The sequence below is a fragment of the Sciurus vulgaris genome, assembly GCF_902686455.1.
Source record: "Sciurus vulgaris genome assembly, chromosome: 3".
Lineage (NCBI taxonomy): Eukaryota > Metazoa > Chordata > Mammalia > Rodentia > Sciuridae > Sciurus > Sciurus vulgaris.
Genome location: NC_136463.1, coordinates 42,733,053 through 42,755,731, shown reverse-complemented (window position 1 = coordinate 42,755,731; position 22,679 = coordinate 42,733,053). Strand labels below are relative to the sequence as shown.

Here is a 22,679-nt window from a genome sequence, read left to right as displayed (position 1 = left end):
CCAGTGACGAAAGAGAAAGCAGGAGGGAGTGCAAGTATCACTGAGGGAAGGGGGAAGACCCAGGGCCCCTGGGTCACCCCCGGTGTGCAGGCCAGGGCCTAGGGCAGCCACATCTTATCAGGTCGGGCCTTCCTCAGTGAGGCAGACAGGACATCAGGCACAGAGGTTGCCATCATCCCCACGGGCAGTGCGGGGCCAGGAGCCTGGGAAACAGAGGTGTGAGCAGCATCCGCAGTGGCCCCAGGGGTGTGGTTTGGCCAGATAGTGCCCCGGCCAGCTGTGGGTGTAGGGGTGTGCTACGGAGAGCAGGTGGCAATAAGGAGGCAGGGGAGCAGAGGGGAGCACAGACGGGGTGAGGGGCAAAGGCTACCAGGCTGGCCGAATTGCTCAGATGCAGGAAACTCATGCCTCACAGGCCCCTGGCGCCTCCGGCAGCAAACTGCAGGAAGGCAGAGGTGGAGGAGGCAGGCTGGGGCAGGGGCTGCATGACATGGTGTGTGTCCCTGGGGACATTCCACGGCCCGAGGCAGAGCACCAGCGAGGGTCATTTCACAGGAACCTGACGGGGCGACATGGAGCCTTGAGTGTGTGAGGGGGGCAGGGGCCCAGTCTCCATGGGGAGAGTGCAGCCCTCCTCTGCTTGGGGACAAGACAGCCAGGCTGGAGTCACCTTGGCAGCCACCTGCCTGTGCACTCACTGGAAAGAGGCCACATGCCCTCAGCAGAAGGGACCTGAGGGAGCAGCTAGTGGCCTGTGGTACTTGGTGGTGGCCACTGGAAGCAGGACGTCACTCTGCAGCTCCTAGTCCTATCAATACAAACACAGAGCCCTTGGTATGAGTTGGGTGCCACCCTAAAGGTGACAAGGCATTGCCTTGCTGCACCCCACAGCCCCTCCCTCTGTTGTGGGCACGGGCGCCCACCCTGGGGATGAGGGAGCACAGGCCAGGGATGCGTCCACAGGGAGTGCGGGTGGCCCCACGGTTTTTGTTCACGGAGCTCAGTGACCAGAGTTCCCTGCGGGGGTCGTGAGAGGATGGTTAACTCTTGCAGGGTGAGGTGATCCTGGGGCACCCCCCAAAGGGGAAGGGCCCTGTGTGGGGTCCCGTGCTTCACCCACATGTGTGGTCCTCCCGTAAGCCCAGCTTTGTCCTGGAGGAGTGACTTGCTCGTGGGCTGCCCTGGCATTTAATTTTGGGGCCTCGCAACCTTGCTGGGTGCACCGGTCAGTAGGGTGGCGCTGGACGGAGACAGAGGAGCGGGAGGCGCTGGCTGGGTGGGCTGAAGGCGGGGGCTGCGGTGGGATCTCCTGGGTCGATGGGTGAGCACATCCTGCCTTAACTTCAGGAGTGCCTCACTCGGGGGTCTTGGGGTCTGTGGACGGTGCTGTGACCATGGGCATGTTTGACCCAAACCGCAGCCCTGGAGACCAGGGCTCCCCAGTTGCTGCCTGCCTGCCTGCCTGTCTGTCCTTCAGAAACCCAAGCTTCCCACCCGGGCTGGGCTGGCCTCTTACCATGTCCACGGCCACCTTCATGGCCTCCTGCAGCCCAAAGAGCTTCCCGGCCACCAGGTAGACCCCGCCGGTCCACACGGCGCAGGCCTCGTGCACCCAGTGCTCCTGGGTGTCCCCGCCAGGCTCTGCAGGGGCCTCCTTGCTGCACTCATGCTTGCGGCTCTTGTCGGCTGTGGCCACCTCCTCGCCCCCGTCCCCCCGACCATCACAGCAGTAGCAACTCTGCAGCCGCCGGGACAGGCCCCGGGCACTGGTGCGCAGCGAGCCCTGCTTGGCCGGGTCCGCTGGGCCGTCGGGCCTGGGGGGCTTCCCAGCGGTGGTGGCAGCAGGGGCTGCACACTCAACTTTGAGTGTTCTCTCAAGGGGCAGTGAGACCTCCTCACAGGTGCCTTCCGGCCGCACCTTCTCCTTGAGTTTTGGCTTCTTTTTAGGGAGGCAGTGTTCAGGGTAGTAGGGCCCACAGAGGTCCCCAAGGTCCTTGAAGTTGGCCGGGTTTTGGCAGAGGCAGCAGACAAGGCAAGAGGTACTCAGAGCCTTGGAAACCACAGGCCCCAGGTGCATTGTGGAAGAGAGAGGCAGGGAGGGCCGTGGCTGCAGGATGGAGCCCCCTGGGAGCGTGGTCAGGGAGGCCCCGGCCACATCCAAGGAGAACGAGGATGAGGATGAAGAAGAGGAGGTGGAGGAGGAAGGCTTCCTGTGGGGCTTGGGCTCATCCCCTGGGGAGTTGACAACAGTGCATACGGTGGTGAAGGCATCTCGCTTCTCCACCCGCACGAAGGGTGAAAAGGCTGGGGTCCTGCTGTCTGCCCTCAGCCTCTTGCAAGAGGAAATGTACTTGAGGCGGATTTCAGGCTCTGCGGGATCCAGGGGCAGCACCTGCTGCTGCCGTCTCCGCTTGGCACGCCCCTTACAGGGTGAAGCATTGGTGTTCTTGGCCCGGCCACGCGTGAGGCGCTTCCGCTTGGAATAGCTGCTGTAATTGGTATGGCCCGGCTGCTTCTGTGCCCTTGTCTGGGGCTGGCAGGGCCGGCCCTCAGGGGGCTGGGAGGCCAGGCCCAGCTCCTCCGTCTTTGGCTTCTTGCCTCCTCCACCAGAGTTATCCTCGCCGCCCCCCTGTGTGCCACTGGCCCTGTCTCGGGGAGTGAGGAGCAAAGCTGGGCCAAGATAGGGCCGCTTCTCCAGAGGGCCTTTGGAGAGTCCGAGGCCTCCAGCCCTGCCTTTCCGGCTCCTCTTCTTCGGTGCCAGCGCAGTCCCCCCAGGCTGCAGGGCCTCCAGGGACATGAAGGCCTCGGTTTTGAAACAGTCGGTGGAGGACAGTTTCTTACTGTTCATAAGTTTGCCTTTTAAGGACCTGTTGGTAGGATTTCTACACAACGGATCGCCTCCCAAAACTGCTGGGAACTTCTGTCCAGTGCCCACACTTACCAGGCCTTCTTCTGCCCCAGCCGGGCTGCCCCCAGCACTCTTGAGCCCCCCACGGTCCTTCTCAGGGAGGGTGGGGCTCAGAGGAGTCCCTGGCGGGGCCCCTGGCACTTTGCATGCAAACTTCTTGAGGCTGGGCGAGGTGATCTTCTGCACAATGGCTTCCAGCTTCAGGCCCCGGCCTTTCCGGGGTGGCAGCACCTTGGTCTTCATGGTCCCCTGGAAAGCTGTCCGTGAGGCAAGCTTGATGCAGGCGTCGGGGGCCTCCGGGGGCGGAGGCTTTGTGGTGGGCTCGCCGCTGCCCTTGGGCTTGGCCTTCTTGGGAGAAGACATTCTCTTAAAGAGAGAGGGGGAGCCCTCAGCCCTCTCCTCCTTCCCATCCCCCCCACTGCCACTGGTGTTGCTGCTGCTGCTGCTGCTGCTGCTGCGTAGGACCAGGTTCCGCTTCTTGGTAGGGACAGGTGCCATGAAGGATGATTTCCTCTTGAGGGCATGAAGGGGCCGATCGGAAAGCTTGCCCCCTGTGCCAGGCTTGGGGACCCTCGCTCGCTGGCTCACTCTGCCCTCCTTCTGGGGACTGCCAGAGACCTTGAACGTGGCAGGCAGGTGGTTGTTGGCAAGGACCTTCTTGGTGGCCCGGCAGTTGGGGAGTCGGCTCTCTGAGGGTCGCCGCCGCTTGGCATGGAAGACCTCTTGGGGTTTAGTGCGTGACCGGAGGATCATGGAGCGCTGGTCCTTGCCGGGTATGCCAGGGGAGTCTGTCTCCTTGGTTTTGGAGCCCATAGGGCTGCTGTCCGAGGCCACAGGCAGGGCAGCTGGATTGCTGGGGCTGGAAGCGGCCTTGGGCGAGGGCTTCCCCACCCGCTTGCCTGACTTGAAGGCGGCTCGCTGCTTGCCCCCCAGTTTGTCAGGAGGCGCAGGGGTGGTGGTCAGGCCTGGGGGTCCGGGCGTGCGGGGCTCGCTCAGGGCCGTGAGGGAGCGGGTACACATTCTAGGGAGCCCTTCAGAGGGCCCCCTGCCTGGGGCTCCTGCCCCTTCCATCTGTCCCTGTGGGGGCCCTGTGCAGGATTCGGGGAGCAAGAGGTCTTTGGGCAACGCTGGTGCTCTGCACGGGGAGTCCTCGGCCTCGGGCAGCCCCCGGTGTACCCGCCGGCTCCGTAAACTTTTGCCCCGTGGCACAGGTTCTTTCTTAGCGATGGGTGCCTCGGGCACAGCGGGCTTATTGGGCTTTTGGGCCAGGGAGCCATCAGAGGTGGTGGAATCCACCGGAGCCCGTTCCCCATCAGGCCCTTCTTCGCCAGGCTTCATGTGGGACAAAGAGGACTCAAACCAGCTCTGGACCTTGGACTCGGCACCCACAGTAGGGCCCAGCAAGATGACAGACTCCCCAGAGAGGTGGCACGGGGAACCCCAGCCGGCCTTGGAGTCCAACACCTCCTCCACCTCCTCCTTGGTGCAGATGAGGGGGGCCTTGGGCGACAGTGGGTCCTGCATGCCAGGTCTCTGCTCTGGGCTGCCCAGCAGCTCGCACAGGGAGGAGTACTCCTCAGCCTCCAGGTCCTCCTTCCTGCCCGTGGGCGGCAACAAGGGCAGATCCCCAAAGTCGGCTGCAGAGCAGCAGTGCCGGCTATCCTCCAGCCACCGGTCGGCCTTGCCCACATCTGGGCACTGCAACAGCCCACCCGCCTCCTCCTTCACCCCACCCGCCTCCTCCTGCTTGAAGTCCCCGGGCAGTGCAGCTGCCTTCTCCCCGGGGGGCTCCTCCTCCTGGAAGCCCAGGCAGGCTGAAGCCTCGTGGGCATCCCCTTTGCCCACACTGTCAGAGGCCTTTCCGCCCTGCTCCAAGCCCTTGGTGAGCTCGCCAGGGTGCAGTCCCCAGCGGGGACAAGCATCCCCCAGGTTCTCTTCCGGCCAGGCAAAGGGGTTGGCACTGTCTGCTGAGCTGGCGGTGGTTGTGTCTGGGAAGCAGTCAAAAGCTGCTGTAGTGGGGTCTGGTGTGGCAGCCCCAAGGGTGGGCTTGGTACCAAAGGAGAGGGGACCAGTTGTCTTCTTGGGGTCAGGGGTGGCAAAGGCCACAGAAGGGTCTTCAAATAGCCCTGGGCTAAAGTCCTTGGCATTGCTGCTCTTGTCCAGCTGCAAGGAATCAGGCAGGGCCTCAGGCTCCCCAGGTCGTGGCCACGCGTTCTTGGTCACAGAGTCAAGGCAGGCGCTATGGTTCTCCAGAGAGAAGGGCGCCTTGCTGGCATCCTTGGCCAGGCCGGGGGTCTCAGCCCAGGTCTTATCAGCTTTCTCACCAATGGCTTCTTGCAGTCCCAGGATCTCAGAGGCCAGGTCCTCCTGTGCCAGGGCACTGAGCAGCAGCCGCGGGCAGTCCCGCTCGCCTGCCACGAACTTGGAGAAGCTGTCCAGCGGCAGACTACTGTGTAGGCTCTGGAAGGAGTCGTCAGATTTGGTGGACATGTCGTCAGGCGAGGTCACAGAACAGGTAGACACAGACTCAGGCTTGGCCTTCGAGTTGCTGTTGACCCTCGCAGGGCTGCCACGGGCCTGGTTGCAGTAGAGGAAGCTGCGCTCCAGTGGGTCTTCAGAGCCACTCAGGTAGTCAGCCTCCTGTGGCTCGGCATGGGTGGACTGTGGCGTGCTACTCAGAGGCTCAGACAGCGGGGTCCCTGCCGGTTCAGCTGAGTAGCCGCTGCCCTCGGGGCTGCAGTGCTGGCTCTTGTGCTGCTCTGGGGTCCTGGACACAAGGTTCTTGACCCCTTTCTTTTGCGGCACGGCAGCCTTGGACAGCAGAAGCTGCTGGACTGTGTTGGATATATTCTCCACCTGCGAGGTCAGTGCTGTGAGGCTCTGCAGGCTGAGATCTGACAGCAGGTTCTCAGGGATTTTGTCCTTCTGCAGCGGCTTGCAGTTGCTGGCCTGGGTGTCTACAGAGCTGGCGGCGTCTGTTGGGGAGGGGTTGAGCAGGGGCATGAAGTGGCTGTGGTCGGTGATCCCCGTGGGGAAGGCCCCAGTGCTGAGTGGCTGCTGGTTGTATGGGAAGTTCTCTAGGTTTGGCATTAGCGGGGATGGGGTGGAGCTGTAGGAAGGTGAGCGGCCCACTGAACGGGCAGGGGAATGGCTGGAGCTGGGGCTGAAGGTCTGGTAGTACTGCTCCGGGGTCCTGACCGCCGTGTCTGGCTGGCAGTAGCCCTGGCCTTGCTGTCCATAGTGTTGGTATTTGGCGAGGTTTTGGTAATGGAGAGTCTCCTGGGCGTGGTGCCGGCTCTGAAGTGCTTGCTGCTGTTGCTGGTCATAGCCGAGTCGGCCTGACTGGTAGGCGTGAAGGTTCTGGACCCGCTGTCCCGGGGCCAGGCTGGCGTTGGCGGTCAGTGGCCTGTCATGGGGCTGGGCGGACGGTGCTGTGCAACTCTTATAAGAGTGGGTCCCCTGTCCGCTGCCCTGGACGGACGAGGAGTAGGTGGAAGAGGTGGGGAAAGACTGGGAATGCTGGGGAAAGTGACCGCCCTGGGGAAAAGGCAGGGGCGAGGCAATGTCATTTTGTAGTTTCTGCCTTTGGAGTTTGGGGTATGCCAGGGGCTGCTGGGGCTGTGGCAGCTGTGGCGGCGGGGGCTGCTGGACATGCAGGGAGTGAGTCCGAAAGGGGAGCTGGGCGCCCTGCTCTGGGTACTGCCTGCCAGGGGGCACTGCTGTCTTTTTGAGTAAGTTCTCATCATACTTGCCCACCCCTCCTGGCAGGGGCTGTGGCTGGGGGGGTGGCGGCTGGGGGGCCCCCCAGGCCTGCAGGCCCTCCTCCCCAGAGTAGCGTCCCGGGTAAGGGTTGCTGTCCTGGATGCCACCATAGCCGGGGAAAGCCGGCCTCCCCTGCAGGGCCTGCTGTGAGGGCAGGGCCTTGCTACCTCGGTGGTACTTCTCTGCGGCCACCGCAGCCGCAGTGCTGGAGGGCGTGCTGGCGCCACCCTCGTAGCCCGGGTAAGGCTGCGGGTTATAATAGTCCTTGGCGAGCAGCCGCTGCCTGTCACAGCTCAGCCCGGCCTGACTCGGCTGCCTGTAATTCTCCAGGCGAGACGCTTCCTGCGAGGTCTGTGGGTAGCTCTGTTGTTTGCCATGGAAACCACACCTTTCTCGAAAAGACTGCATGACTTGGGCTGGTTATCTGTGAAGAGAAAAGGGAGAGAAGGAGGGCGGGTGGGGGCAGAGGGAGAGCAATTCAGATGGGCCACGTCCTTGTCCATTCCCCTCAGCCACCTCCCCACCCGCCCTCACCCCGCACACAGCCCTCGATATTCTCCTCCGCTGGCCAGAGCCTCCCCACCAGCTGTGCACATATTGACAACTTCTGTATCAAGGAGGTGTGCTCCATAATTCCCACTTCCACAGTGCCAGCAGCCTCGCCTCGCCAAGGACTGCCACCGTGGGCGCAGGAGGCGCAAAACAGGCTGCCCGAGCCAAGTCACTGGGGAGCGGCCACTCCGCCCGCCCCTAGCTGGCTCCTCCCCTCTGCCCCCACCCACCACTCCCGGCTCTTCCAGACAGCTCAAAATCATTTAGCAGAGCAATTCCGGCTCCCCTGTCCCCTGGGGCCTGCTGGATCCTGTAATCTTAGTCCCTGTGTGGCTGTACTCAAGCGTGACCCAGCCATGCTGGGGACCCATGAGGATCTGTCCTACCCCGCCAGGGAGAGGCCGCTTGCCAAAGCCTGCCGTGATTGCACGCGTGCGCGCACACACACTCACACACACACCTCCCCTATCACTGCCGTGCCATCTGGAATCTGTCTGTTCCCTCTAGCAGACGTCAACTGGGGGCTGCCGAGCCACTGTAGATATAAAATATCCCCTCCTCTGACTCCCAGGAACGTAGGACAGCAGCACCTGCCTCCTGTTTTTGATATCATAGGTGCATAAACAGATTACGTGATCCAGAGTAAGGGAGCGCATGCAGATGAGAAGGAAGGGAAGCAGTTCCCCTGCCATGGGGCCTGAGCCCCTTAGCATGGGTGTGATGGAGCCCCATAGCATGGGTGTCCTTCATGGCAGGGCCCTTCCCAACCTCCCCAGGCCAGGTAGCACTGGCGAGCCCATCTAGTTTTGATTTTAGGAGCTGGGGCCCAGGCAGGGTCTAACCTACCCCGGGGCAGGATCCTGGGTTAGAAAATGATCCAGGGCAGGGTAAAGAACCTTTGAGGGCAGAGCAGCAGGATGCACAATATGGGCTGGATGTGGGTGTCAAAGGCTAAAGGTTCCCCCAGCAAGTCCAATCACCCCAGAGGGCCCTCAAAGGAGGGCTGGAAAAGAGAAATGCTAGCCACAGGCCCCAATCCCAAGGGCTTGGGATTTACCCAGCAACCACGCAGGCCCGAGGAACCTCTGACTGGCCTGTGTGGCCCAGGCCCCCAAGAGGAGTCAGGGACTTTCCAGTTTTCCTTCCCAAACACTAAAAAGAAGGGATGGCCTGCCCTGGGCTACAAAGATTCCAGAGTGTTTTGAGGGATCAGAAAGGAATAGAGAGAGAGGTGGCCGGGCTAGAGGCACACAGAGTAAACACAGATGTGAGAAGAGGGAGAGACAGGAGAGAGGAAAGAGGCAGAGAACTCTCCCAGGAGGGAGGTCAGCCCCTACCCCTCTCATACGGCCTGCACCCTATCAAAAATGCTTTCTTCCTTCAGGGTCTGGGGCCTGACCCAAGAAAGGGGACAGAGGAGGACCTCCATCCAGCTGAGCAGACCAGGCCACCTGTCAGCTTCCAGGCACAGTCTCAGGTCCATCTATCCCAGGGGCTTGGCCCAAAGCACCTCCTTTGCCTTCACAGTCAGACTGCCAGACCCAGCTGCACAGAAGGGGCCACCATCCCCAAAGTGAGCCCCTCCCCACCAAAGCCTCCTGCCTTCTACTCCCCTCCTCTCCCTGCTTTCACCACAGGTGCCAAGCAAGGAGCTATGTGCCCGCCCTCCTGACCCACTTCAATCCCAGCCCTGGCGGCTTGGATAAAACACTCCAGGACGTGCCAACCTAGAGGAGCTGGAGGAGGCTCTTGGTTCTGGCTTGGTGGCTCCCAGCCAGGTGGGCAGTCCTGTGCCTCCTGCCCTGATCTCTGCAGAGAAGGGCGTAGCCACACTGACACAGAGCTGCCCAGGGCAGAGGGGACTGGCAGGTACCAGCAGGCACCTTCCCATGCTGCCCGTGCCCTAAGCCTGCAGGTGGCCAACTTTGCTCAGGGCCTGGCTGCTGGTCCCTTCTAAGGAAGGCCAGCTCCAAGGTCGAGGGCATGCCTGCTCTCTGCCCTCCCCGGGTGCATGTTTATGAGCCCAGAATGCACAAACCCAGGACCGCTCTGAAGGCTGCACCTCCCTCGTATATCTGCACAAATTACATTTCGGCTTTTATTAGTCCCAGATCACTCTCATTTCCTGCTGAGTGTCCTGTGGATATCATTAACATTTCTACGGCTCTATTTTTTTTTTTTCACATTCTCCAAAATGCATTACCAGAAACATTATTTAAAAAGGGGGGTTGGTGGTATGTGCCATTAGCAGTGTCCCCTCCCTGCCTTCTCTGTCCACATCACCCCCTCCCTGTTTAATCAGTCCAGCTGCTGCGTCTTTTAATTTAGCCAAGCTGGATTACAGGCGGGTTTCCCAATACACACAAGCAGCTGGATGTGGCGAAACATCTATCTCTAAGAAAAGACAGTTCAATTAAAATAGGAGCGGCCCAGTGCCTGATGGAGGATGCAACAAAAATGCTCAGCCCAACACCACCCTCCAACCCCAGATGGAGGGAGGGATGCAGGAACAAAGACCTGGTGGCATCACAGCCGCTCTCAGAGCCCTGGAGGTCCTGGTGGCTCTGTCAGGAGAAAATGGGGCACTGCCCCTTTAAGAGCTGCCTCAGGCCTGCCATGGGCTCTGTTGTTATTAATTATTGTGATTATGATTACTTTTCAAGAGCACTAGGAAAGGACACTGAGGGGGAGAAAAGCAGGCAGCAGGCTTGGGATGGGCAGCATCAGGAGAGGAGGAGTGAAGAAGTGGTGGCGGGGACAGATTGTGGCTTGGGTAGGAGGAAGAAAGGGTGAGGTTAGGGGAGGGCAACACACACACACACCACACGCGCGTGGCTCCTCCTGGTCCACAGCACTCCTGCCCTGCGGTCCCCTCCCCCACCTGTCTCATCACCTCTACAGTTCTTGCTGAGCTTGGAAGACAGGCAGAAAGGAAGTCCCGCCGAACACCAGATTCCTAAGCACCTCGTCCTTATAACCACTACTGACCAGTGACCTGGAAAGACCTCCTGGAGGGGCCTGCTGGGCTCAGTGGGGCTGAAGCACAGGCCCCACCGCCCAGAACTGGACCCAAGGCTCTAGTCCTTGAATGCAGTGTCCCAGGACTTCCCTCTGCACAGCAGCAGATCTCACCCCTCGAACGCCATCTACACAACCATGAAATAGTGTTTGGAGGGACACAGTGAGACCCCCAGACTCCCTCCAGGGTAAGACCTGGCAGCAGGGTAGGCCTGGGACATGACCCTCCCCTCAAAGACTCTGGGACCTCAGAGGGTACCTCCTGTAGCTGCTGAGTGTCTCCTCTGCTCAGGTTCCCTCCCCTGTGCTTTGGTTCTTCTCTTACAGAAAAAAGTGAGCTTCAGAGGAAGGGACCTGCTTTGGACCTAACCCAGGTGATGCAGCAGTGGTGACCAGGCCCCTCTCCTGGACGCCACATGAAGAATTCCCATTTTGGAGCTGGGCGTGTTGGTGCACAACTGTGATCCCAGTGACCTGGGAGCCTAAGGCAGGAGAATCTCAAGTTCGAGGACAGCCTGGGCAACTTAGCAAGGTCCTGTCTCAAAATAAAAAATAAAAAGGGCTGGGGATGTGGCCCAAGGAGTGAAGTGCTCTTGTGTTCAATTGCCAGTACAAAAAAAAAAAAAAAAAAAAAATATATATATATATATATATATATATATATATATATTCCATTTTGGAGGTGCAGGACAGCAAGGCAGAGGTGCTGTGCTAAAGTGGGAATGCTGGCAGCTCCGATTTCCAGTCTTCCCTGCGGCCTGGGAGGCTCTGAGTCCTCAGGCCGAGTCGGCTCCTGCTTTTATTCTATTTGCAGTGCTGGGGATGGAACCCAGGGCCTTGCAAGTAAGCCCCCTATTACAGCTGCACCCCAGCCCGACCTGGCCCTCATCTTCCAGCAACCAGACCCACCTTAGGTAGGTCCACTAATGGGCAATGATGGCCACTGACCACCTGCTGTCACCATGGCAACTACTGTCCTCTGGGCAGCTGCAGTGAGGGGTCACAGGGTCCATAGCCTCTTTAGACTCCAAGGTTGGATCCCTGTCAAGGAAATGGGCACAGTGAGGGTCAGAGCTGTGGCACTGAAGGAGCCCAGTCAGGAGGGGGCAGAAGGAATTTTTTTCCTGAGAGAAAGGAGGCTTTCCGCTCCCAGCAGCAGCTCTGAAGCCGCTGGTTCCATCCCACCAACTTCCCCAAGGTTGTTTTATGACCTGGTTTACTGATTTGTAGCTGCAGGGGAAAAAAAATTTAAAACACAACCCACTCAAGGGCCTGAGAACCCAAGGAGGAAGGGGAATTTATGGGGCTTCAGGAGGCTAGGGAGGGGCCAAGGGGGTGTCCAAGAAGGGGTGGGGCCGGTAGAACCCCTCGGGTCTCTCCATCTGTTGTGGGTGATGAGTAATAAGACTGCAGACCTGGATGGACACAATAAATCATTTGCTAGATTCACTGCTGTCCTGGTATCAGGGGGTCTACGACAAGTCCTAAGGACCTGGCTTGACTCAAGGAAGGGATGAGCTGACAGTGGGTGTCCCACGAACCTCTGGGACAGGTGAGGGTGGCTGGACAAGGGGGACTATGGAACATAAGCAACCTGAGGGCAAGACAGCCCCCTCCCTAAAGCATGACCCCTCTCAACTGCCCTATGTGGGCAACACTTGGGCATGCCCCCTCTTCTCACTTATGGCCCCCCGGCTCATGGGGAACCCACAGGGTGCCAGCATGCCTCTCTCTGCAGAGCCTGGGGGTCCTGAGCAGCAAGAGGCAAGCGATGGGGGGAGAAGCAGAAGATAGCCCTCTCCAGATATCACGTCGGCAGCTGGCCTCCTGAGTTGAGACAAGGGACTTCTGGCAAAGCTGGGGGTTCAGAGTTCTTCAGAGGATTTTTTCCAGGGAAGACTTCTGGACTCTCCAGATGTCTGGAAAGCCCCCCACCCCCATCTTCACAGCCCACCAACATTGTCTCCTCTAGGGACCCAGCTCAGTGGCAGCTGAGATTTGCTAAGCCATCTGAATGGGATCTCCGTGCAAAGTCTAACCCAGGAGGACATCAAGGCCACCCCGGCCCCACCCACCAGCCAGCCCCCTTCCAGTGCAGTGCTCAGGACCCCTGACTCCTAAACCTGCACCCGCCACCCTGTGCCATGATGCCTGTTTCCAGGTTGCAACTAGTGGCAGACTGGGAGACCTGGGTCATAGGGCCCACAGTCCAGTGGGTGAGGGCAGGTGGCTGCTGGCCTCCACCCTGGCTGCAAAGTGTGGGGCAGCAGGAAGGGTTCTGCCACAGCTGCTGGCATTCAAGGGCCCTCCTGGGAGAGGCTGTCAGGAGGAGCGCTCACCTATTATGGGCTCTGTACTTATCAGTCTCTTGTGGACAATAATTTTTTTTAGATCACTTTATTCACCATGGAACAAAAAGCATCGTGTCTCTGTCAGAATGAAGAAAAGGGAAAGGGGGGCGTCGGGGGAGAGAGCCGACTGTTTGGATGAAAATGCTAAGAGGGGGCCAGGCTTCTCCCTTGTCCATTCTAGTGGGGGACACAACCCCCATCCTTCCCACCCCCAGCCAGGCTGGTACCACCAACATAACCAGGGTCCTAGAACCAGCAAGCTCAAAGGGCTGGCCCAGAGTGGGTCTCAGGGGACCCAAAGAGTGCTCCCAGTCGGCTCCACTCTTTCGTATACCCCCAACCCTAGCAATGCCTGCTCTGGCAAGGGGCCACACAATATGGGATGCACACAAAAAGGGATGCAGCTGATGGCTTTGAGGAGAGGCAAACGACCAAAGAGCCCAACCTCTCACTCACTTCCACCAGCCTTGTCCTCCCTGCCCATGTGCCCAGAAGGATTATGACTTACTTCCTTGGGGAAGTGGAAGCACAGAAAAGCCAAGACAATGGGCTTGTCTGAGAGCTGACGGACTCTGTGAACTTTGGCAAGTCTTTTCCCTTCCTGGGCCGTGGGGCCTTTGCACCGGCTGTCCTCTCAGCTGGGAATATCTTTCCCAGACAACTACACAGTTCCTTAACCCTATTCCAAGTCTGCTCGTCTATCACTGTCTCCAGTGGCCTTCCTTGAAATGATACCCTGGTGCGCCCTTCCCCCATTTTTTTCTCCAAAGTATTTACCCTCTTGTAATAAACCTTAACTTGCTTTATTACTGGTCTTTCCTGTAGAAGGGAAGTTGGATTTTCACCTATTTTGTTTACAGTTATATCCCCATCGCCCAGAACACTATTTATTGAATGATTCATGCTCCAAATGTCACATTAACCCTGTAAAAATATCCAGAGCAAGCAACAGGGTAGAGGGACAGAGCAACTCTGGGTAGGGACCCAGTGGGTGGAGGCTGGTGGACACAGCTCTGCTTCATTTGTTTTTAACAAAGAACATCTTCCCAAGACGGGGGGTGTGCATCTGAGTGATGCGGGCACGTGGGTCCCAAGTAAGGTGTGTGTGTGGTAGGGGAGAAGCCCCCACTCAGCCCAGCAGACTTCTGCTATGTGGAAATGGAACCCAGAGGGCCAGGATGTCTGTTTTTTCCTTTAAGCCAGAAATCAGGATTTTATAAAAAGGGATATCTTTCATTTTAAAAATATAAAAAAGTTTAATTTTTTTTGTGATAATGAGGATTAAACCCCAGGGATGCCCTACCACATACTTACATCCCCAGCCCTTTTATTTTTTATTTTGAGACAGGGTCTCACTAAGTTGTCCGGGTTAGATTCAGACTTGTGATCCTCCTGCCTCAGCCTCCTAAATCTCTGGGATTATGGATTTGTGCCACGGCCATCACACCTGCTGTGGGCTGTACCTGGTCACAAGCTCCCAGGTGTCCAATGCTGATACAGTGCTGCAGACAGGCCTGAGCACCTGCAAAGGCAGGGCCTTATTGCACTGGGGGTGTGAGCACTGAGTGGGTGTTCAATGGGAAGGGATGAGAGCAGGAGCTGCACCCAGAATGTTTCCTGGCCCCAAGGACCAGCAGGAACCAGTTAGGCACTGGAGTGGAGCAAGGCAGTGGGGAGGACAGAGCTGGGCAGCCTTAGAAAGGAGGTGTGCGGGGAGGGGGCTGAGGACCACAGTCTTCCACACCAGACATGGGTAAGGCCCTGCCCCCAACTCTCCTGGCTGGGTCCCCCGCAAAGCTCCTCTGTGACACTCATCACAGTGGTAATTACATAATTAATGCTACAATGAGCTGTTTCCCACGCACCTCCCTCACTAGAATGTCATCTGATGAGGGTAGGGGCTTTCTGTTTGGTCCTAAGTTCCAAGCCCAGAAGCTGGCCCCAAAGTTGATGCCTATTAAATGTTAGGATGGGGATATGTGAGCCTCTGTGCTACCTCACCACAGCCAAGGTCCAGAAAGAGGTCTGATGAGGAGACTGGAGGCCAGGATACATGCAACAGCCAATCAGCAAGGAAAAGAGAAGTATAGTACATCGTCTTCTCCACAGCCCTTGGGTGTCTGGACCCATTCGCTTGTGGAACCCATTTCTGCTGGCTGAAGTCTGGATGGGGGCCCAGCTGGGTTCTGAGGATGCAGAGGAAAATACAGCATGCCCATGCTCTCCTGAGGTGGACACATAGTTCACGGCTGCCATGGGGTTGCTGAGATGAAGTGACACCTTGGGGGCTATGGGGAGGCTGGAGGCCTTACCCTCTCAAGAGGGGTGAAGGTGAAAGTGACTGGGAGGCAGCAAAGAGCACGTGGGGCATTGCAGTTACCCTCCCCCCAGCTCAGGTGGTCCTGCTACTGCAGCCAGTTGTCACTGTCCTTAAGGACACCAATCCCTGGCAATCCTGCCCAGTCACCTGCTGCCTGGTCACAGCTCCCTGGCTATCCCTCTCCTGTGAGCCTTTGGGGCACCCTGGCCTGTTGCCCAGGTCAGAGGGGTGCTGGGCTTGTTTAATATGCACTGCAGCCCTTATTCCCCTCGGCCAACAAGACCAGCAGAGAAGAGCAAAGAGCCCTTGGAAGTCACTTTCTGCAGAACTATCTTCAAACCTTCCCCTCATTTCACTGAGGGATTAATGGATGCCCAGAAAGGGTCAGCGTCTTGTCCATGAGGCCCAGCAGGGCTGAATTCCTCTGTAGCTGTCTGGCCTGTCAGTCAAACCAAAAGGGGGGACAGGGTCTTCCTCCTGAACACCGGTTTCCCACAGCAGTCACGGAATGTGCTGTCTTCCCCGGTTTGGGTGGAACCACCCCTCCATTCCCTGCCTCCGACACCCCCTCTCTGCAGCATCCTGACAGCCAGGGAGGCGCAGCACGCCAGCCCTCCCAGCCCCGGTTCCACCTGGGGGAGCCGGGGAATTGGTGCCCCCGCCCTCCTCCCAACCCCCAGGGGAGGAAGCCGCCTGTCAGGCCGCCACGGCGTGTCAAATCCTCTTGCTGCCTAATTGTGAGACGGCGGCGTTTAAAGAAACGCTTTTCTGGCCGCCTGCCACACCGCAAACTGCTTGGTATAATTTTATTATTAAGGAGAGAGAAAAAGAGGGAGGGGATTGGAAGGCGGGGAGAAAAGGAGAGAGAGAGGGAGAAAAGGGAGAGAGAGAGAGCAAGCGAGAGAGCGAGAGAGGAAATAGCTTAGTCCAAGTCAGCTGGTGGAGTATTCTGCTCAATGTGAAAGCGGGGACAGCTTTCCAGTTGGCAAGCTGACTTCGTTAATTGCGCATTCAGTCTCTACTTAGGGTAATTGAAACGAAGCGGGGCCCGGCTCTGACAATTAGGGTCTGCGACTACGCCATTAACCCTTTCCTTCACCGTCCCCTCCCTCGATCGACGCCAAGGCACCCTTTCAAGGAAGGGGAGGGCTACTGGGAGCCCCCGATAGGGCCCATTCCGGGACCGGGGTCCAGAAGCACCACACAGGCGCGGACTGCGGCAGGGGTTGCTCGGCGTGCGCCCCAGCGCTAGCAGGGTTAACGCGGCGCCGCGAGTCCTGGAGTCTGGCTAAGGCCAAGCGGGGGCTGGGGGAGCGGCGCGGGGTGTGTGGGGGTTGTTTGCAGCCTCACCGCCCCTCTGCAACAGATGTTTCAGCAGTGTAAGACAAAGGCAGAGCGCCTGCCGCTGCCGGGAGAAAATCCGCAGGACTCCCTCCGGGGCAGGTAAAATTTCACCTTCTATTTGTGTTCCCCCCTCACACCCCCGCCCGCCCTCGCCTTGTTTCCCGGCCTCTACGCCAATCCGGAAAGCGCCACCAAAGACACCGCGCCGCCTCCTCCGCAGCCCAACCCGCTGACCCCAGCAAGGTCACGGCGACCTCCGGCTCCGCTAGCAGCGCGCCCGCCAGTCCTCCGCCGGCGAAGGGCGCCCCTCCCGCGCCCGGTCCCCTCCAGGGGCGCCCCCAGTCCCTGATCCAAGGTAATTGGAGGCATCGCGCGAGAGAGGAAGGGGGCGCTGCACTCGCCACGAGGTGCAAGAGGCCCCGGACGCTCGCCGCCTGCCTCCCGCCTGCGCGGAGACCCCGGGGGGCTTTGCCTCCCCCCAGCCCCCATCATTCATCTCCCTGATTCCCGCTGTAGCCGCCCTCGGAAGTCAGCCGAGTGAAGCAGCTGTTCCTTGCACACTCCACTTGACCAAAGATGATGATAAATGAGGCCGGGGCTGCGTCGGGGACGCGGCGGCGGCGAGGGGCGCGCAGGGCGGGGCGTGCGGCCCACAGCCCCCTCCCCACGCCTCTGGAAGGGCGAGGACGCAAAGGACAGAGGCCGAGGGGCAAAATCAAAAGGCCCTAGCTTCGGTCCCCACACCTCGCTTGGACTCGGAACCCGGCGGAGAGGTGCGCCCTCACTGCCGGGCCCAAGGTGGAGACCTTTCCCTTCAGACAGGCACCGCAGCCCGGTCCCCGCCCCTGCCCTTCCCCCTCGCTCCCCACCCCTTCCCCTAATGCCTAGGCCCCCTCTGCGCCTCGCCTTCAGCCCCCACCCCCCTTGCCTCAAACCTATTAACGCTCGTAAATAATGAATAATGGAGCGCTTCCCTCCAGCCACGCAAGGCTGCGGGCGGGGACCTCTGCCAGATGCGCCGGGTCCTGGGGAGGGGGCGCCCACCGGCCGGGTGCTGAGGGGGCCCGGGCGCGCGGCCCCGCACACGTGCAGCCGCGGCGCGCAGGCGGGCACCCCGCCCGGCGGCGGAGGAGGGGGAATCCCGCTCTGCCCTCCCCAACGCCACCTCCCCTGGAGTCCTCTGGCACCGAACTAGGCGAGAGAGCGCGCGCGAGCTTCCCAGTCGGAGAGGGTTATTTTTAACCTGCCCCCCTTTCTATATCTGCCTCTCGGGTTTGCGCGCCCGCCCGCCCGCTCCACCAGCGGAGGACGCGGGCTCCTCACCTCGCTCGGCGGCTCCGGACTCTGAGCGCCTCCCCCGGCCCGCGGCCCCCGCCCGTGCGCGGGCATCGCGCGGCTAAATCTCAGCCTGGAAAGGACCGATTAGGAGCCGCGTGCCTTTCAGCGAAATATTGGAACCGGGTGGGATGGGGGCGGGGAGCCCGGCGCTCTCGTCCCCTCGCCTCCCTCTCTCCCTCCCACCCTGCGCGCAGAGTGGCTGCGAGAGGCGGCTCCTGCTCTCCCTCCCGCTAACGGGGGGTGGCCGGCCCGGGGCGCCGGGCCCCCCTTCGGTTCTCGGCCTTCTGTCCCCAACGCCCACCCTTCTCTGGTCATGTAGAAGCTAGAGCACTCAACGCGCGGACTCTCGGGCAGCGGCGGCGCCAAGCGGGGCGCCTTCCCCCCATCTCTAATCCCCTCCCTGAGCCATTCCAAACACACATCATTTAAACAGCAGCGGGCTTGCCATACCAATAACTTCAAGGCAGACCCCACCAGTGCGGGGTGTCCGTGCCAGGGGGCTGGGAAGGTGCCAGGGGCGCACAGCACAGAGGGGTCTCAGTTTCTCCCTCCTTAAGACCCCACCACCACCACCACCCGCAAGCAGGCCCAGCACCCCAGGCCCGGAGCTCAGACCCCACCCCCTTCCTCAGGGGAACCAGGCTGCAGGAAGTTCACGTCCTCTCCCATTACCGCGCTCTCCAAAAGGCCACCCACCCAAACCCCAGCTTGTCCTTCCCTCCGAAGGAGGTGGGCAGCAGAGAAGTGACTGAGCCCAGAAGCCCCCCAGGGGCTTTGACTGGATCCCTCAGTCGCTTTTGACATTTTCCAGACTGCTCCGTGCCCAATCCGGAAGACCCAGGCTTGGGGCCCCTGGAGCTCCTCCCTCCTGAAGGAGGTTGGGTAACCACGCTGCAGCAGAGGAGGGAAAGTGGAGGAAGTGGTGGGCTGAGAAGAAAGGAGGGCATTCCAGCTGCCAGGAGTTGCCTGGCTTAGTGGCAGGAAAGAACACAGCCTATTTGGGAACTTGAGATGGATTTCTCTCTAAGGCTGAGCTGGGCCGGGGCCTTGAGGGTTGGGGTTTGGGGTTGGGGTGGGCTGGGCTTCCAACCCTAGGGAGCATCTTGGAGGGGCAGGGAGGGCTAAGGCAGAGAGGTAAGAAGCCTAGTCAGCTGGGAGCATGGGGTGTGGAGGGGTGAAGAGGCATGTGGAATACAGATGCAGGACAGCAGCTGTCCTGGGCTGGACTGGTGACACCCTTGGGCCAGTAACTTCAGCTGCAGGGGCCCAGCCTGCCTGGAGTGATGCAGGTTCAAGAAGGAGGAAACAGGGGGACAGGGCTCCTAAGCACTGGCAGGGCCTTCCATGGTGAGTGAGGGTTCTCAAGGGGCTCCTTACCCCAACCAGCTAGACACTGGGCTCAGGGCCTCCCTCAGACCTGGAAAGTTCTTGGTTCCCCTCACTGTTGGGCATGTGTAACAGCAACCCAAAAGCTGATGCTGTCTGGCCCCCTCCTGTGTCCAAGTTGCCTTGGAAGATTTTACTTCCGGGCCACAAACTGCCCTTCAAGGAGATGATGTCACCTCTCATTTCACAGATGTGGAAACTGGGCTCCAGAAGGGAAGGGGTCATTCCAAATGGCAGCCTCTGGGGACTGAACCTGGGTCCCAATCTGGGCAGCAATGTGTTCCCAGGGGCCTTCAATGAATATAAACTTCTGGGGGCACAAGTTACTGTTAAATGCTTTCACCTTTAGAAATTTCAGAAAACCAATTTTCTGGAGAGAGAGAAAAAAGGCAGAATAAGTGTGGTAGCAGGGACTGGAGAAAGAAGTCACATGGCCAATCGCCATGGACTCCCCACACTTTGCCAGATTCCCTGTGAAGTGTTCCCAAGAGGGTTTCTGACTCTGGGGGCTCCAGATTATTGACATGAGGCTGAAGTACACGCGGGTCTCATTTATTCATCTGTAGAACAAATATAAATCTCACCGAGCCATATACCACTACTTTTCAAGCACGCCCAGCTAATGTGATGAATAAATTACAAATTCATTTAGGGCCTAGTGGCTTTGGGCAGTTATATCCTTCTCTACTCAGTAACAGACTAACAGCTCCAATTTTTATATTAAAGGGTTCTCTATCTTCAGATGACTACTGGGCCCACAGTGTCCCTTTGGTGGACTTCATCACCAGAAAGGGATCTTCCATTTCCATGCTTTGGCTGCAGCACCAAATCTCCCCCTGGTGGATCCTGGCCAGCCCCCAGGCACGTAGCTTGGTGCCCAGAAGCGCCAGCTTTGGGGGACAATGAGCCATCAGCCACTGCTCCAGAGCCTGCCTGGGAAGCTTTCCTCAGGACGGAAAATATTTGCCTTTGGTTTTCAGCTGCTGTCTGAGTGGACACCTGGCTGATTTCCCTGTCTCCAAACAGCCATGAAATGTGGAGGTGTTTAAGAGAAAAAAACGAGGCGAGGGTAACTGTCTGATCCAGCGTCCGGCTGTTCTGAACAATGCTCTTGTTTCACTCTTAGGGTGAACAGCATACTTTCTACCCATATTCTGTGTGCTGGTTCCCTCTTTCCAGGCCCAGTCCTGGCCCCATGGGCCTTACCTCCAACTGCACCAGACCCTTCTGGCACTCCCTCCCCCTGACTTCCAGTCAGTCAGCATCTGGGGTAGGGGGAGGGCCTCTTCCAGCTGTACATAGCTAACTTGGCCTGACCCCAGAACTGCTTTGTTCTGGAAACTTGTAGGAGAATCCTTGGCTGTTTCAACAGTATGGAGAATACCAAGCCTCTTCTCCAGGGACAGGGGCATCTAGAGAGACATCTAATTCACAGCTCATTCTGAGGGCTCACAGGGGGCTCAGGGGTTCACTTTGGGTGTGAGGGATGCCATCATGTCCCCATATCCACAATGACTAGGCCCTGATGCTGGACAGCTCTAGGTTCAAATCCCAGTCCTGCTGGGTGACCTTGGGCAATTTATTTAACTGCTCTGTGCTTCATGTTCCTCAGTTGTTAAGTACTCCAAGCATCAAACTTGCAGGGGTAATGTAAGACTAAACGGGAATACTGCTTGGCAGCCAGTAGAGACTCAATACAGGGTTGCACCATCCAGTGCCACTCAGTCATGGGAGCAAGGGTCAAGTCTTATACTTTCTCTGTCTTGGGGACTGCTTGTGTCTGAGACAAAGCCGGCAAGGCATTCTGGGACCCAGAGGTGAGGTTTGCCCACAGAGTGGCAGCCTGTGCCCCAGGATAGACAGGTGTTCTCTCTGTGTCCCTCAAACACTAACGTACATCTGAGGCAGTGGTGAGGGAGGGCTTGTGGTTCTAACAAGTTCCTGGGTGAGGCCCATGCAACTGGCATGTGGGCCACACCTGGCAAGGTGAGACCTCAGTCCCTGGGGACCGTGACTTCTGAATTCTGGCAGCTGGGTTCATGGAGAGGATATGGGGTCTATTCTGCTGGAAGAGGGTCCTCAGGAACCCCAGGGCCAGGCTCTGGCTTTGTCTCAGAGCTGGGTTTCCACAGTGGCCTGGGCAACCTTTGATGCTCCAGACTTGGTGTCTGCTTCCTGGTAGAAATGCACACTGGTGCCTCCGGTGGTGGCACACGCCTGTAATCCCAGCAGCTTGGGAGGCTGAGGCAGGAGGAGTTCAAAGCCAGACTCATAATTTAGTGAGGCCCTAAGGAACTTAGTAAGACCCTGTCTGTAAATAAAAATCTAAAAAATGGACTTGGTGGTTAAGTACCCCTGGGCTCAAAACCCAGGGCCAAAAAATGAAAAAAAAAAAAAAAAAAAAAAAAGAAAAAAAAAAAAGAAAAAGAAAAAGAAATGCACACTGGTAAAAACTTTATGTTGCTAAGCTGGCAATCACTTCAAGTCCTGGTGTTCTCTGGGCCTCAATTTTCCTCTTGGTACAGTGTGAAGCTGGGGGAAGCTGGTCCCACCCTTTGCCCTTGATGGTTCTCTGTACCCCTCTTCCCTTGATCCCTTCCCAAGGCACTGATCTGAGATTCTGAGCATCAATTCTAGGGGTTGGTTCCCCATTCATGGCTATAGTCCTGGAGGTATCAGACTCACCCAGACTAAAAATTATGGTCAGTTCTCGTGGAGTACCTTCATGAGCTGAGCAGCATCCTAAGCATTTAGGTCTACTGTCTTTTCTCGTCCTTGCAAGAATCCAGTGGAGTGGCGGGAGGGCCAGCTGTACATAGCTAACTTGGCCTGACCCAGAACTGTGCTGTCTGGGAATTTGTAGGAGAATCCTTGGGCAGAGTGCAGGGTGGGGTGCAAGGAGTTCAGCAGCTTGGAGAATGAGGTGGGTATCATTATTATCCTGGGGCAGGCACAGGTGAAGCTTATCACCAAGGTCATCCAGTGGTAAGGGGAGTAGGGCCTGCAGGGGCTGAACTTGGGCTCTTTTAGACTGGCCACCAAGGCCAAGTCCCCAGACAGGTCCAGCCTTTTGATATTTCATAAGGGAAATGACCCATTTGGTTTCCTTGGCATACAGCAGGTGTACACACAGTATTGGCCTAGTTGGTGAGGGCATGGGCAAAGGGTACCCTGGTCTAATTAAAACTGGGAGAGGTTAACTAGTCAACCTCTTTGGAGAGCTTTCTGGTAGACCCAAATAAAAACTCCACGTGCCTTCTGATCCAAGCCCAAACTCATCTGCACAAGGCTAATAGCTACAGTGTCATCTGTAGCAGTGAGAGAGACTGGAGATCCCCTAAATGCCCATCTGAGGGGGATGGGAGAAAAACATCTGGGAAATTCCATGTGGGGAGTTTGAAGAGAGGGAGAAAGGGTTGGGATGTAGCTCAGTGGTGAAGCACGTATCTAGCAAGTGCAAGGACCTTGTTCCCATCCCCAGCACTGGGGAGGAAAAGTGTGCACCGTGTGTATAAAAAAGATGGTATATTTGGTTATTAAATTTCCTTTTACCCTGAACATATGATGCCTGCTAAGAGATTTAAAAGCTGATCCAAGAATAATATCCACCTTTTGGCTGGGTGTGGTGGTGCACACCTGTAATTCCAGCTACTTGGGAGACTGAGGCAGGAGGATTGCAAGTTTGAGGTCAGCCTTGCTG

At 58.2% G+C, this 22,679-nt stretch overlaps 1 protein-coding gene across 5 annotated transcripts in view; it reads right to left on the bottom strand.

Moving 5' to 3' along the window:
• RAI1 (retinoic acid induced 1) overlaps positions 1–22,679 on the bottom strand; it is a 120,385-nt gene that overhangs the window by 8,669 nt on the left and 89,037 nt on the right. For 2 of the 5 annotated variants that reach the window (XM_079133766.1, XM_079133767.1), the window contains one exon: positions 1,517–7,094. In XM_079133766.1, coding sequence (XP_078989892.1) covers positions 1,517–7,078 — 5,562 coding nt within the window. In that variant the 5' untranslated portion in view covers positions 7,079–7,094. Of the gene's footprint in view, positions 1–1,516; positions 7,095–7,682; positions 7,815–11,149; positions 11,282–17,578; positions 18,127–22,679 lie in introns of those variants that run through there. The other 3 variants (XM_079133768.1, XM_079133770.1, XM_079133769.1) reach the window with 3 other exon arrangements.